The following is a 13000-nucleotide window of genomic DNA, read 5'->3' as shown; positions in this document are numbered from 1 at the left end:
GAAATAAAATGGAAATTTACGATTGTTCTACAACCAGGATGGGGATTTAGGGAGAATTTTGTGTAGGTGAAAGCTTCAGGCATAGTCAGCTACTCTGTGCTGCTTGAGAGGTCCCTTTGAGCAAAAACTGGATTCAGATCACTTTATTCAATACTATAATTTATGTACACAGACCTGCCACACAGAAAACCCGAGAAATACTACGTATACAAGCCATGGCGACATGCAGTTTATGCTTGCTATCTGTAACAGCCAACATAACATAAATGGGTGAATGCTGATCCTATACCTAATTTCCCAAGACGGAGTTCGCTGACACTGTGGCAGGCTCAGGCTCAGGCTCAGGCTCAGTGCATGATAATGATGCATCTTAAGTCTAATCCTGCTGGACTTTGCCATGAAAAGTCTTTGAGATTAGTGGCCTTACGTCCTCAGCATCAACAAGGGTCTCGAGGAACGGGAGTAACTCAACCAGTTCCTGGTCCGCGGGGTCGTCAAACCAGCTCTTTATCGGGATGCCATTATCGACTTGCAACTGGAAAACCTGAAACAAGAGAGGTTTCAGCTATAATGCATCCATAAGAGTGTTCAGGAGTTGTGAAGCCCTCATGAAGAGAGCGATTCTAGCTGTTAAAAGTTTTGATTTGATTCAAAAGGAAGCAACTAAGATACCTGCAGGTCACATGCCTAGATAATATAGCTACTAGACTGAAAACTACAAACAGAAAGTAGAAACACTGAGAACTGGGCACTAGCTCATGGCTGGAGTTCAAGGTGCTGAACCCGCCCACCTGCATTCGAGTCCGCTATGCGGACTTCGCTGCGGTGCTATCCGCGCTAATTCGCGGAAAGGTCGCACTTCTATACAGTGGGCAGTTAAGGAGGGATCCTTCCCCCTTTAGCCAACGTTTTCAAAGGAGAAACATTTCTGCCTGTCGAGATAAAACATATTTTGGAAGGAATGTTACCTGTGGCGTATTGTCAATTATAGCAACTTTTGCCAAGTGGACTCCTAGAATTGTCAGGTCTTTTGTATAGCTGCCATCAGAGAATATACACGACTCACGATAAATTCGTTGCGAGATCAATTTCCCATCAGGGTCAAGCCTATCTATTATCTGCTCAGCATAGATTCTCTGACTTGCTGTGAAAATGACAAGCTCAAACATCTGAGCTACCTTCTCAAGGAACATCTTCAGGTAGGGCCTTTGTCTCACATGAACTGTATGGTCTTTCATATTGAAGAAAACTTGAATGCTGAAATCAGATATGTCACAGTGATCCAATGTTGAATGGACAAGAGTCTCTGCATATGAAAAATGGTTAAACCATCTTAAAAAAAATAGCAATCGTAGTAAGAATGCTGACATCACAACTGAATTTTGCAATGCTGAAGATAATGCGCTAATGCATGACCTAAAATAAAAAACTGAAAATTTATGACACCACAAAGAAAAAGAAAACCATTCACAGTGAACTGGATGATCAAAGATTTCAAAGGAAACAGAAATTTGGATCCATTTTATCCAACATATTGATGGGGCTTGCGGGGATTGCTTTAAACAATCCTAATCATAGGAGAGCATAATCAAATCCCCATGGTTTAATTACAGCCGATGTAGTCTGAATATCTATGAACTTTGCTTCCTAAGTCACAGTTACTAGAAGAAAGAAAACTTCAGAAGTATAATTGAATGACGTGAACACATCGCCTGCTTACCATCCAAATCAAGTACAAGAGTGACATGCTTCGTTCTCACTGGTGATTTTCGTAGACGATTGGATGAGTCAACATCCATTAAATCAGGCAGACCTCTAGAATGAAGCTTTTCATTTGAAGGTAGACCTCTAGGAATTGAATCGACATACTCAATTCCTATCACATCCTGAGAGGCAGAAGTACTTTCGATTTCTGAATCTGGTGGTTTCATTTGAAGGTACAAGGATGTGTCATCTGGGTCCATTCTACTGTGGTCGACCAGAGCCTTATTGGCTGCATTATTTGGTTCCTCTGTCTCATTGAGAGACAGGAGTGCCACAGGCCGCTCTACCAAGTCAGCAATATTCATATAATCATGAGAGGAAGTACTGACATCACTTGTAAAACCCATTATACTATCAAATTGTACATCAGAAAAACTTTCTGAGAAGTAGAAGTCCAGAACATCCCAAACTTGTAGTTCGCTTGAAGTATTGTAGCCTTCATCATTGCCACTAAGAATCAGCTGAAGGAACTCAGTGCTTTCCTCCATTGCTGCAATGACAGAACAAGGAGAATATCAGCACATTCAGATACCACATAGTGAGATAAAGAACAGGATAACATGATAAAGGGAAGCAGCTAAATACGTATATACTTGAACATATAGTCCAATACAACACTGGAAAGGCTGAAATATGAAACCTAAAATTAAAATACTACAGTAAGTCAGCAGCTTAAAACATTGGAAGAGTTGAAAGTCAGGCCATATTACCTGTAGCATTGTAGTTCACATCTTTCAACTGAATATCACTGTACATTGGATTAGGTGTTAGGATGGTTTCAAGGCCAGATGATGACGGAACTGATATTGGAACCTACAAATATTAAAGTAGTAGTTGAATAATCCATACTGCAGAGTTCATAACTTGACATAAGTAGCAGTATCTCTAGGCAGATGAAATCGATAAATAAAGCAAAGATGGAATCGTTTTGTTAGATTTTTACAAAGGTAGCTGATAATCATTGTCTAAGTACAGTAACTTAAACTGAGATAGCTCATAGTGTCTAAGCGGATTGCAGAAAACAACCACAGCTAAGGAGAATGGGTTTATTTCCAGTCCCAGTCACTGAACTGTTATGGTTTCATCACTTCATCCCATGTTACAGGTTTATAGTTCCTTAATTTATAATTCCAAACATATAATTGGATTTGAAAATTTTAAGCCACCGCATTCTTGATTTCCCAATGTAACATAAGCAGAACATGTATTGATTTTTTTATCAGCTCAACAGTATTTAGTATTTAATTTCTGACAAGTGTATTTAGTGATGACTATTAAGCAAAGAAATAGGACATTTTGCTTATTAACATGAAGATAAAAAGAACGACGAAGATTCATCTAATTCCAAAGTAAAGCTAACACGTAAATTCCAAATATAGTTCTTGAGTGAAGTAGCTACAAGATGTAAAACCAACCGTTGTGGTAATTTGCTGATAATCCTTACAACTGGCAGGGGTCCTAGATCGACATACTTTTTCAACAGGACCACAATGCCAGATATGAGCCTACGCAATATCAAAAAGATATGAACCTAAGCAGTTGCTTCTGAGAAATAGGGGAAATCAACCAAATGATGATAAGTTATGATGTGTGATTGTCTTATCAGAGACCAGAAACAGAAGTATGTTTTTTAATCAGGAACTAAAATTATTAAACGAACTAGAAGGTTAATCACCATAGATCGAGGACCACATGACAAGAATGACACTGGCAGTAAACCGGTAGCTGATGTGTCAGATTCACCATGCAACAAGCTGACTTCAGCCATTCCAATGTCTCCTGCTGATACTGCGGCAATAGAGTGGACTGCAAACAAATAATAAATTAAATTGTAACACTTCGGCAGTAGAGCGGACTGCAAACAAATAATAATTAAATTGCAACTCATAAACTCACTGCTGTCTTTGAGAGAACATACATCCATATGCTACAAATTAATGGTAGTAATAACGTCATATGCATATCCCAAAGTTGAATTATAGAGCAATGAAATATCTGGCCGTTCTAAAACAGAAGGTAAATTTGACAACTTGATGCTGGGGAGAGACTGGCGTATATATGAACATTCTGATCTTTGAGCTCAGCACACAACATAAGCAACAACCTCTTATCGCTTGCAGTATTTCATTTCTGCAGAAGGTTTGTTACATAGACTTGGAACTTAGCAGTAGTGTTTATTGTTTAGCAGCCAGAGTATAAAGAGGTTAATGCTAGATACACTCATGCAGTATAAAAGTACAACAAGGAACAAAAACTACCATCCGATTTCTTATTATCTAATATACCTATATTACATTAATCCAGATATCCAGACTCATGTTCAGTCACCTGCAATTTAACATATTTACTATTTTTAAAGCAATGTAGTATAACAGTAAAGTGGTATAACACATTCCTGAGGATTATATATTATTCAAGGAAGTTTATGTTCCTTAGACATTTGTGCAATGTAATTCATAACATGAAGAATTATTGTGTAAAAATCACCACACTGGCAGTTTTCGTACTAGAACCGATGACTCTGCATTCAAGGGAGTGTATGTTTTGAAAGAGTCGCTACTTCTCTAATGCAGCCACAGTGCAGGTGTATTCCAAGCAGAAAATCCAGAATTCAGTGAGAGAGAGAGAGAAAGAAAAAGATCAAAACGAGTCTAACCAAGTAGACCGGAATTAAAACTATGCAGACTTTACCATTTTGATGGCCTACTAGCGTTGACCCCAGCGCTGCTTCGTGGAATGCAATCTCTTGAGATTGCGAGTCTTCCAGTATTTCAGTAGTCTTGTGGAATGTATGAAACTCCTGCGTCCCTAAACAGTCGGTGCTTAACATTTTATTCATCCTTAATGCAGTGATATGCAAAAAGCATGTTGAAAGTACTGCAGGTCCAGTAGGTAGGAAAAGGCCAACTGTTGAGACATTTGATATCACTCAATACATTAGTGGAGAAAAGTATTGGCAGTAAAAAAAATCTAAAGACTAGTGTAGTGGAAAAAAGAATACAGTACTTTAGTAGTTCTCGAGAAATTAAGAGCGTCCTTTTTTTTTAACAAATTCTTATGATGAATCTTTTATCATCGAAGCTGCGCCTATATAGTTCTCTAGCTGAAGACTATTTAGAAAATATACTGTAGTAGTCATATGGCAAGTGAATTCAACAATGAAGCAGCCTCCGATAAACTAATATCTCCAAAGATTTAATCCCACCTCGCAAACAAACAAACACCAACTTCATTTCTAGATATTTGAGATGCACACTTTCCCGGTACAAAGCTCCCGCCATGATCCATGTTATTTTGACAGAAAAATCGGAGCAGGAGACATGTAATCACACCGAAGCTTGAACTCACAAAATCATCTTCCGGGCCAGAATTCACAAATCACACCATACGCCCAACAGCCAACAGCAAGCTGAACCAAACTAATACTAGTACCAAAATACTAGAGATGCCTCAAGTTTGACCCCGACCCCAACCCCCCTCCCCAACCCAGACAGCTCAATTAGTAAGCGAAATCCGCAGCAATCACACGGAAAATAAAAGTCAGAGAAGGAACGAATACTATACTATTGGAAAAAAGAGAGAGAAATTAAAGCTTGGAGCTCGACGAGCAGGGGAGATACGTACCCAGTCACCAAGCTCTCGCTGGCGCAGCCTTCTTCAGCACAGCCCTCCTCCGCTGGTGGCCTCGCTCACACGGAGAAGGGAAGCAAGCAAGCGCGCAAGAGAGAAGAGGGGGAGAGGGAGAGCAACACAGGTAGGGGACAGCTCGATCGCTCGCTAATCCCGCACCACATAATCTATACGACCGATCCGCGTTCGGCAGGCCAAACCACCGGTCTCTTCCACCACTCTGGCTGCCATGTGGGGCATGGTTCGCCGGCCCCACCGAAAGGCGACCCAGAGAGGATGGTTTCGGGTTTGTCTCGCGATTTCGGGGTGAGTTGCGGCGCCCTTTCCTCTCAACGATCGTTCCTCCGTTAGCATGTGTTGGCCGTACTCCCTGACAGGTGAGCCTGGCCACGTTGGGGCCCATGTGTCATGCATACATGTGCGAGTACATGGTGGTGGCGGGCGCGGGACTCTGGGCCCATGGGTACACGTGGACGGCAAGGATCGGTAGCTCATCATGCCTAGCGGAGTCCACCCGTTTAATTTTATAACGATTAGTCCTGCTTTACCGAACCACCAAGTCCGTGTCGTACCCGCTGCCCCTTTCCGTCACTGACAGCCGCGGGTCAGCGCGCAGCACGCAGGCAGCGCCCCAGTGGTAAGCGAGGTCGATTTGGTGCATGTAGGTTTTGGGCGTCACAGAGTTGGTGGGGTTTCGCGCGTGGACGGCGCTTGATCCTTTGCTCCTCCTTCCTGGCTGCGCCCACTGCAGAAACGACGCGTGGCCCGGCAAACGTACTCGTACCCCACGCTCGTGCGGCCGCCGCCGTGTCTGCGCGGATCAGGCTGTGAGCAAATGGGAGCGGCGCACGTGAGGACCCGACTTGCTCACGTGAATTTTTTTTTTTGCAGCTTTGCTTATGTTGGTACCGGAATTGTCTCTCCATGGCTCTTCCGTCGTGATTGTGAAATGAAGACTTGCTAAGAAATGCTTTGTGGACTGGACCTAGAGGATACATTTCATGTTTTCTGCAGATGCCATAGACTCCGGCCGTGAAGGACATCACCAACACCGGGCCGGACTGACTCCTGCACCTCCTCAGCCGGTGCAACGTGGACGAACGCCTCCCGGTGCTCATGACGATGTGGCACACATGGCACGTCCGTCACGAGATCACCCATTCGAACCCAGCGCCAAATGACAAATTCATCTTGGAGATTTCTGTCAAGCTACATCAACACTCTTCTTGTCATCCGTCAAACCTCGAAGCAGATCCTATACATCGCCACTCAGGTCCCGCATCATTGGACCAACCCCCAGATGGTCCGCTCAATGTGGACGGCGCATTCCTTGAAGCTGATGGCACGGGGGTTGCGGGTATGATCAGATGAAACAACGTCGGTGAGAGGGTCTATGCTTCATGCAGATTTCTTACAGACAGACAGACTATCTTGTCATGCAACCGGACTGTCCGGTGGAGCACTGGTGGACTATATGGTCCTTTGATCTGACCGTCCGGCCCCTCCTTGGCTGACAACATTTCTTCTCTAGTCGGGCCGTACTGCCCGGTCCTTTGAACCAGACTGTCTGGTGGCTCTGGCTCGGTTGTTGTTTTTCCTCTGTTCTGTCTGCACTATTTTTAGTCAACGCTATTGAAAGAATCGATATGGTTGACTAGGGGGGGGGGTGAATAGGCAACTACCAATTGTTATATTTTCTTAACAAATTAGGTTTAGCAACAAATAGGTTGTTTAGATAGATACAACATGTTAATAGCTTACACAAAGTAAAGGTAAGAGATAACCACAAGTGGAGCCGGTGAAGACGAGAATGTGTTATCGAAATTTCTTCCCTTTAGGGGGAAGTGCGTCTTCGTTGGAGCTGTGTGAAGGCACAATGCTCCACAAGAAGCTACTAGGAAAACCGTATTCTCCTCATGCCCTCACACAATGCAAGATGACGTGATTCCACTAGTGGTGCCCTTGAAGGCGGCAACAAAATCTTTACAAACAAGGCTGGGACAATCTCCACAACTTAATTGGAGGCTCCCAACATCACCACGAAGATTCACCACAATGGATTGTGGCTTCGAGGTGACCTATTCCATCTAGGGTGCCCAAATACCCAAGAGTAACAAGATCCGCAAGGGATTAGTGGCAGGAATCAAATTGCTCTTAGTAGAACTGTAGATCGGGGCCCTCTCAAGCAAACCCTAGAAAATCAACAAGATTTGCTGGCTAGGGAGAGAGATCGGGCGAAAATGAGCTTTAGGGCAACAATGGAGCTTGGAAGAAAATATGTAAGTCAACTTGGGGAAGAAGACCTCCTTTTATAGTGAGGGAGCAAATCGAGCCATAATCGGCCCATACACACACTCAAGCGGTACTACGCTTAAAGCGGTGGTACCGACCGGTGTGTGCAAGTGGGCAAGCCACCGACACGGTAGTTCTGCCGGAGTGGTACTACCGGTCCTACGAGTGGTACTACTGCTACGTACTGCACAACACGATGGTACCCGCGGTAGTAGAGAAGGGTAGGGCAGTAGTGTTGGGGAACGTAGCATGTAATTTCAAAAAAATTCCTACGATCATGCAAGATCTATCTAGGAGATGCATAGCAACGAGAGGGGAAGAGTGTGTCCACGTACCCTCGTAGACCGAAAGCGGAAGCGTTAGGTTAATGCGGTTGACGTAGTCGAACGTCTTCACGATCCAACCGATCAAGTACCGAACGTACGACACCTTCGAGTTCAGCACACGTTCAGCTAGATGATGTCCCTCGAACTCTTGATCCAGCAGAGGGTCGAGGGAGAGTTTCGTCAGCATGACGGCGTGGTGATGGTGATGGTGAGGTGATCTGTTGGAAATATGCCCTAGAGGCAATAATAAATTAGTTATTATTATATTTCATTGTTCATGATAATCGTTTATTATCCATGCTAGAATTGTATTGATAGGAAACTCAGATACATGTGTGGATACATAGACAACACCATGTCCCTAGTAAGCCTCTAGTTGACTAGCTCGTTGATCAATAGATGGTTACGGTTTCCTGACCATGGACATTGGATGTCGTTGATAACGGGATCACATCATTAGGAGAATGATGTGATGGACAATACCCAATCCTAAGCCTAGCACAAAGATCGTGTAGTTCGTTTGCTAAAGCTTTTCTAATGTCAAGTATCATTTCCTTAGACCATGAGATTGTGCAACTCCCGGATACCGTAGGAGTGCTTTGGGTGTGCCAAACGTCACAATGTAACTGGGTGGCTATAAAGGTACACTACAGGTATCTCCGAAAGTGTTTGTTGGGTTGGCACGAATCAAGACTGGGATTTGTCACTCCGTGTAAACGGAGAGGTATCTTTGGGCCCACTCGGTAGGACATCATCATAATGTGCACAATGTGCTCAAGGAGTTGATCACAGGATGATGTGTTACGGAACGAGTCAAGAGACTTGCCGGTAACGAGATTGAAAAAGGTATCGGGATACCGACGATCGAAACTCGGGCAAGTACAATACCGCTGGACAAAGGGAATTGAATACGGGATTGATTAAGTCCTTGACATCATGGTTCATCCGATGAGATCATCATGGAACATGTGGGAGCCAACATGGGTATCCAGATCCCGCTGTTGGTTATTGACCGGAGAGTTGTCTCGGCCATGTCTGCATGACTCCCGAACCCGTAGGGTCTACACACTTAAGGTTCGATGACACTAGGGTTATAGGGAAAGTATGTATGCGGTTACCGAATGTTGTTCGGAGTCCCGGATGAGATCCCGGACGTCACGAGGAGTTCCGGAATGGTATGGAGGTAAAGAGTGATATATAGGAAGTATGGTTTTGGCCACCGGAATTGTTCCGGGCATCACCGGTAGTGTACCGGGACCACCGGAGGGGTCCGGGGGTCCACCAGGTGGGGCCACCAGCCCCGGAGGCTTACATGGGCCAATAGTGAGAAGGGACCAGCCCCTAGGTGGGCTGGGGCGCCTCCCACCAAGGCCCAAGGCGTCCTCAAGGGGAGAGGGGGCAAACCCTAGGCGCAGATGGGCCCTAAGGCCCACCCTAGGTGCGCCCCCTCTCTCTCCCCCTTGGCCGCCTCCTAGATGGGATCTGGGGGCTGCCGCCACCCCTAGGGAGGGAACCCTAGGTGGGGGCGCAGCCCCTCCCCCCCCCTATATATACTTGAGCAAAGGGGCAGCCCAACACACGATTCAATCTCCCTGTTGGCGCAGCCCTACCCCTCTTCCTCCTCGTCTCTCGTAGTGCTTGGCGAAGCCCTGCTGGAGTCCCGCGCTCCTCCACCACCACCACGCCGTCGTGCTGCTGCTGGATGGAGTCTTCCCCAACCTCTCCTTCTCCCCTTGCTGGATCAAGGCGTAGGAGACGTCATCGGGCTGTACGTGTGTTGAACGCGGAGGTGCCGTCCGTTCGGCACTAGGATCATCGGTGATTTGGATCACGACGAGTACGACTCCATCAACCCCGTTCACTTGAACACTTCCGCTTAGCGATCTACAAGGGTATGTAGATGCACTCTCCTTCCCCTCATTGCTAGATTACTCCATAGATTGATCTTGGTGATGCGTAGAAAATTTTGAATTTCTGCTATGTTCCCCAACAGTGGTATCAGAGCCAGGTTTATGCATAGTTTCTATGCACGAGTAGAACACAAAGCAGTTGTGGGCATCGATTTTGTCAATTTACTTGCCGTTACTAGTCTTATCTTGATTCGGCGGCATCGTGGGATGAAGCAGCCCGGACCGACCTTACACGTACTCTTACGTGAGACTGGTTCCACCGACTGACATGCACTAGTTGCATAAGGTGGCTAGCGGGTGTCTATCTCTCCCACTTTAGTCGGATCGGATTCGATGAAAAGGGTCCTTATGAAGGGTAAATAGAAATTGGCATATCACGTTGTGGTTTTGGCGTAGGTAAGAAACGTTCTTGCTAGAAACCTATAGCAGCCACGTAAAAACTTGCAACAACAATTAGAGGACGTCTAGCTTGTTTTTGCAGCATATGCCTTGTGATGTGATATGGCCAAAAGGATGTGATGAATGATATATGTGATGTATGAGATTGATCATGTTCTTGTAATAGGAATCACGACTTGCATGTCGATGAGTATGACAACCGGCAGGAGCCATAGGAGTTGTCTTAATTTATTTATGACCTGCGTGTCAACATAAACGTCATGTAATTACTTTACTTTATTGCTAAAGCGTTAGCCATAGTAGTAGAAGTAATAGATGACGAGACAACTTCAGAAGACACGATGATGGAGATCATGATGATGGAGATCATGGTGTCATGCCGGTGACAATGATGATCATGGAGCCCCGAAGATGGAGATCAAAAGGAGCAAAATGATATTGGACATATCATGTCACTATTTGATTGCATGTGATGTTTGTCATGTTTTACATCTTATTTTCTTAGAACGATGGTAGCTTAAATAAGATGATCCCTCACTAAAATTTCAAAAAAAAGTGTTCCCCCTAACTGTGCACCGTTGCGAAGGTTCGTCGTTTCGAAGCACCACGTGATGATCGGGTGTGATAGATTCTAACGTTCGAATACAACGGGTGTAAGCCAGATTTACACACGCAATACACTTATGTTGATTTGATGAGCCTAGCATGTACAGACATGGCCTCGGAACACGGAAGACCGAAAGGTCGAACATGAGTCATATAGAAGATATGATCAACATGAGATGTTCACCGTTGATGACTAGTCCGTCTCACGTGATGATCGGACACGACCTAGTCGATTCGGATCATGTTTCACTTAGATGACTAGAGGGATGTCTATCTGAGTGGGAGTTCATTAAATAATTTGATTAGATGAACTTAATTATCATGAACATAGTCTAAATTGTCTTTGCAAATATGTTGTAGATAAATAGCTCACGTTGTAGCTCCCTGTTTCAATACGTTCCTAGAGAAAGACCAAGTTGAAAGATACTGTAAGCAATGATGCAGACTGGGTCCGTAGTCCGAGGAGTGTCCTCACTGCTGCACAGAAGGTTTACGTATTTGATGCACCGCTCGATGTGCAAACCCCTACAACGTCGTCTGTGGATGTTGTGAACACCTGACAGACACATCCTGATGACTACTTGATAGTTTAGTGCACCATACTTTATGGCTTAGAATCGGGATTCCAATGACGTTTTGAACGCCAAAGAACATATGAGATGTTCCAAGAGCTGAAACTGGGATTTTAGGCTCATGCCCGTGTTGAGAGGTGTGAGACCTCTGACAAGTTCTTTTGCCAACAAGATGGAGGAGAATAGCTCAGCTAGTGAGCATGTGCTCAGAATGTCTGGGTGCTACAATCACTTAAATCAAGTAGGAGTTAAACTTCCAGATAAGATAATGATTGATAGAGTTCTCTAGACACTATCACTAAGCTACTAGATCTTCGTGATGAACTATGACATGCAAGGGATGGAGTTGATCCCGGAGCTGTTCGCGGTGCTTAAGACCGCAAAAAAGGTAGAAATCAAGAAGGAGCATCAAGTGTTGATGGTCTAACAAGACCACTGGTTTCAAGAAGGGCAAGGGCTAGAAGGGAAACTTCATGGATGGCAAACCAGTTGCCGCTCCAGTGAAGGAACCCAAGGTTGAACCCAAACCCGAGACTAAGTGCTTCTATTGTAAAGGGAACGGTCACTGGTAGCGGAATTACCCCAAATGCATGGTAGATAAGAAGGCTGGCAACTTCAAAGTATATATGTGTTATTAATGTGTACCTCACTAGTACTCCTGGTAGCACCTGGGTATTGGATACCGGTTCAGTTACTATTATTGGTGACTTGAAGCAAAAGCTACGGACTGAACGGAGACTGGCTAAGGGCGAGGTGACGATGTGTGTTGGAAGTGTTTCCAAAGTTGATGAGATCACCATCGCACGCTCCATCTGCCTTCGGGATTAGTATTGAACCTAGATAAATTTTATCAGGTGTCTACGTTGAGCATGAATATGATTAGATCATGTTCATAGCAATACGGTCATTCATTTAAGTTAGAGAATAATGGTTATTTTGTTTACATGAATGATACCTTTCATGGTCATGCACCCTATGTGAATGGTTCATTGAATCTCGGTCGTGGTAATACACATGTTCACGCCAAAAGATGTAGAGTTAATAATGATAGTACCACTTTCTCGTGGCACTGCCGCTTAGGTCATATTGGTGTAAGATGCATGAAGAAACTCCATGTCGATGGATGTTTGGAGTCACTTGATTTTGAATCGCTTGACACATGCAAGCCATGCCTCATGGGCAGGATGACTAAGACCCCGCTTTCAGGTACAATGAAATGGGCAAGTGACTTGTTGGAAATCATACATGCTGATGCGCGTGATCCAATGAGAATTGAAGCGTGCGGTGGATATCGCTATTTTCTCATTTTCACTGACGATTTGAGTAGATATAGGTATATTTACTTAATGAAGCACAAGTCTGAAACATTTGAAAAGTTCAAGCGATTTCAGAGTGAAGTTAAGAATCATCATAACAATAAGATCATGTTCCTACGATCTGATCAAAAGGGGATTTTCTGAGTTATGAGTTTGGCAATCACTTAAGACATTGTGGAATTGTT

General features: G+C 44.4%; 1 protein-coding gene across 8 annotated transcripts; it reads right to left on the bottom strand.

The window, feature by feature from the left end:
- Positions 1 to 115: 115 nt before the first annotated feature.
- On the bottom strand, positions 116 to 5618 carry LOC125544068 (probable phosphatase PSR2). Of its 8 annotated transcripts, none has more exons than XM_048707605.1 (8): positions 5389 to 5618; positions 4456 to 4671; positions 3440 to 3570; positions 3180 to 3269; positions 2475 to 2577; positions 1721 to 2254; positions 969 to 1306; positions 116 to 544 (listed from the first exon to the last, which is right to left on the bottom strand). In XM_048707605.1, exons 2-8 carry the CDS (start codon positions 4601 to 4603, stop codon positions 377 to 379), a joined length of 1512 nt encoding a protein of 503 aa, XP_048563562.1. In that variant the 5' UTR covers positions 4604 to 4671; positions 5389 to 5618; the 3' UTR covers positions 116 to 376. The 8 variants fall into 8 exon arrangements, with proteins under 8 accessions (XP_048563562.1, XP_048563564.1, XP_048563565.1 ...); XM_048707607.1 differs by having other exon boundaries at positions 4456 to 4572; positions 5389 to 5545; XM_048707608.1 differs by having other exon boundaries at positions 4456 to 4564; positions 5389 to 5545.
- Between the last annotated feature and the right edge of the window lie 7382 nt (positions 5619 to 13000).

Source organism: Triticum urartu, chromosome 3 (assembly GCF_003073215.2).
Source record: "Triticum urartu cultivar G1812 chromosome 3, Tu2.1, whole genome shotgun sequence".
NCBI classification, from domain to species: domain Eukaryota; kingdom Viridiplantae; phylum Streptophyta; class Magnoliopsida; order Poales; family Poaceae; genus Triticum; species Triticum urartu.
The sequence above is the reverse complement of the archived record's forward strand: the minus strand, read 5'-3'. Positions and strand labels throughout refer to the sequence as shown.

Bases quoted from the DNA above. Each gene is read 5' to 3' on its own strand.
- LOC125544068 (XM_048707605.1), bottom strand. From the start codon at position 4,603: ATGAATAAAATGTTAAGCACCGACTGTTTAGGGACGCAGGAGTTTCAT. The intron at 3,571-4,455 runs GTAAAGTCTGCA...ATTTGTTTGCAG, and splicing joins GCTAGTAGGCCATCAAAATG to TCCACTCTATTGCCGCAGTA. The intron at 3,270-3,439 runs GTGATTAACCTT...GATATTGCGTAG, and splicing joins CATGTGGTCCTCGATCTATG to GCTCATATCTGGCATTGTGG.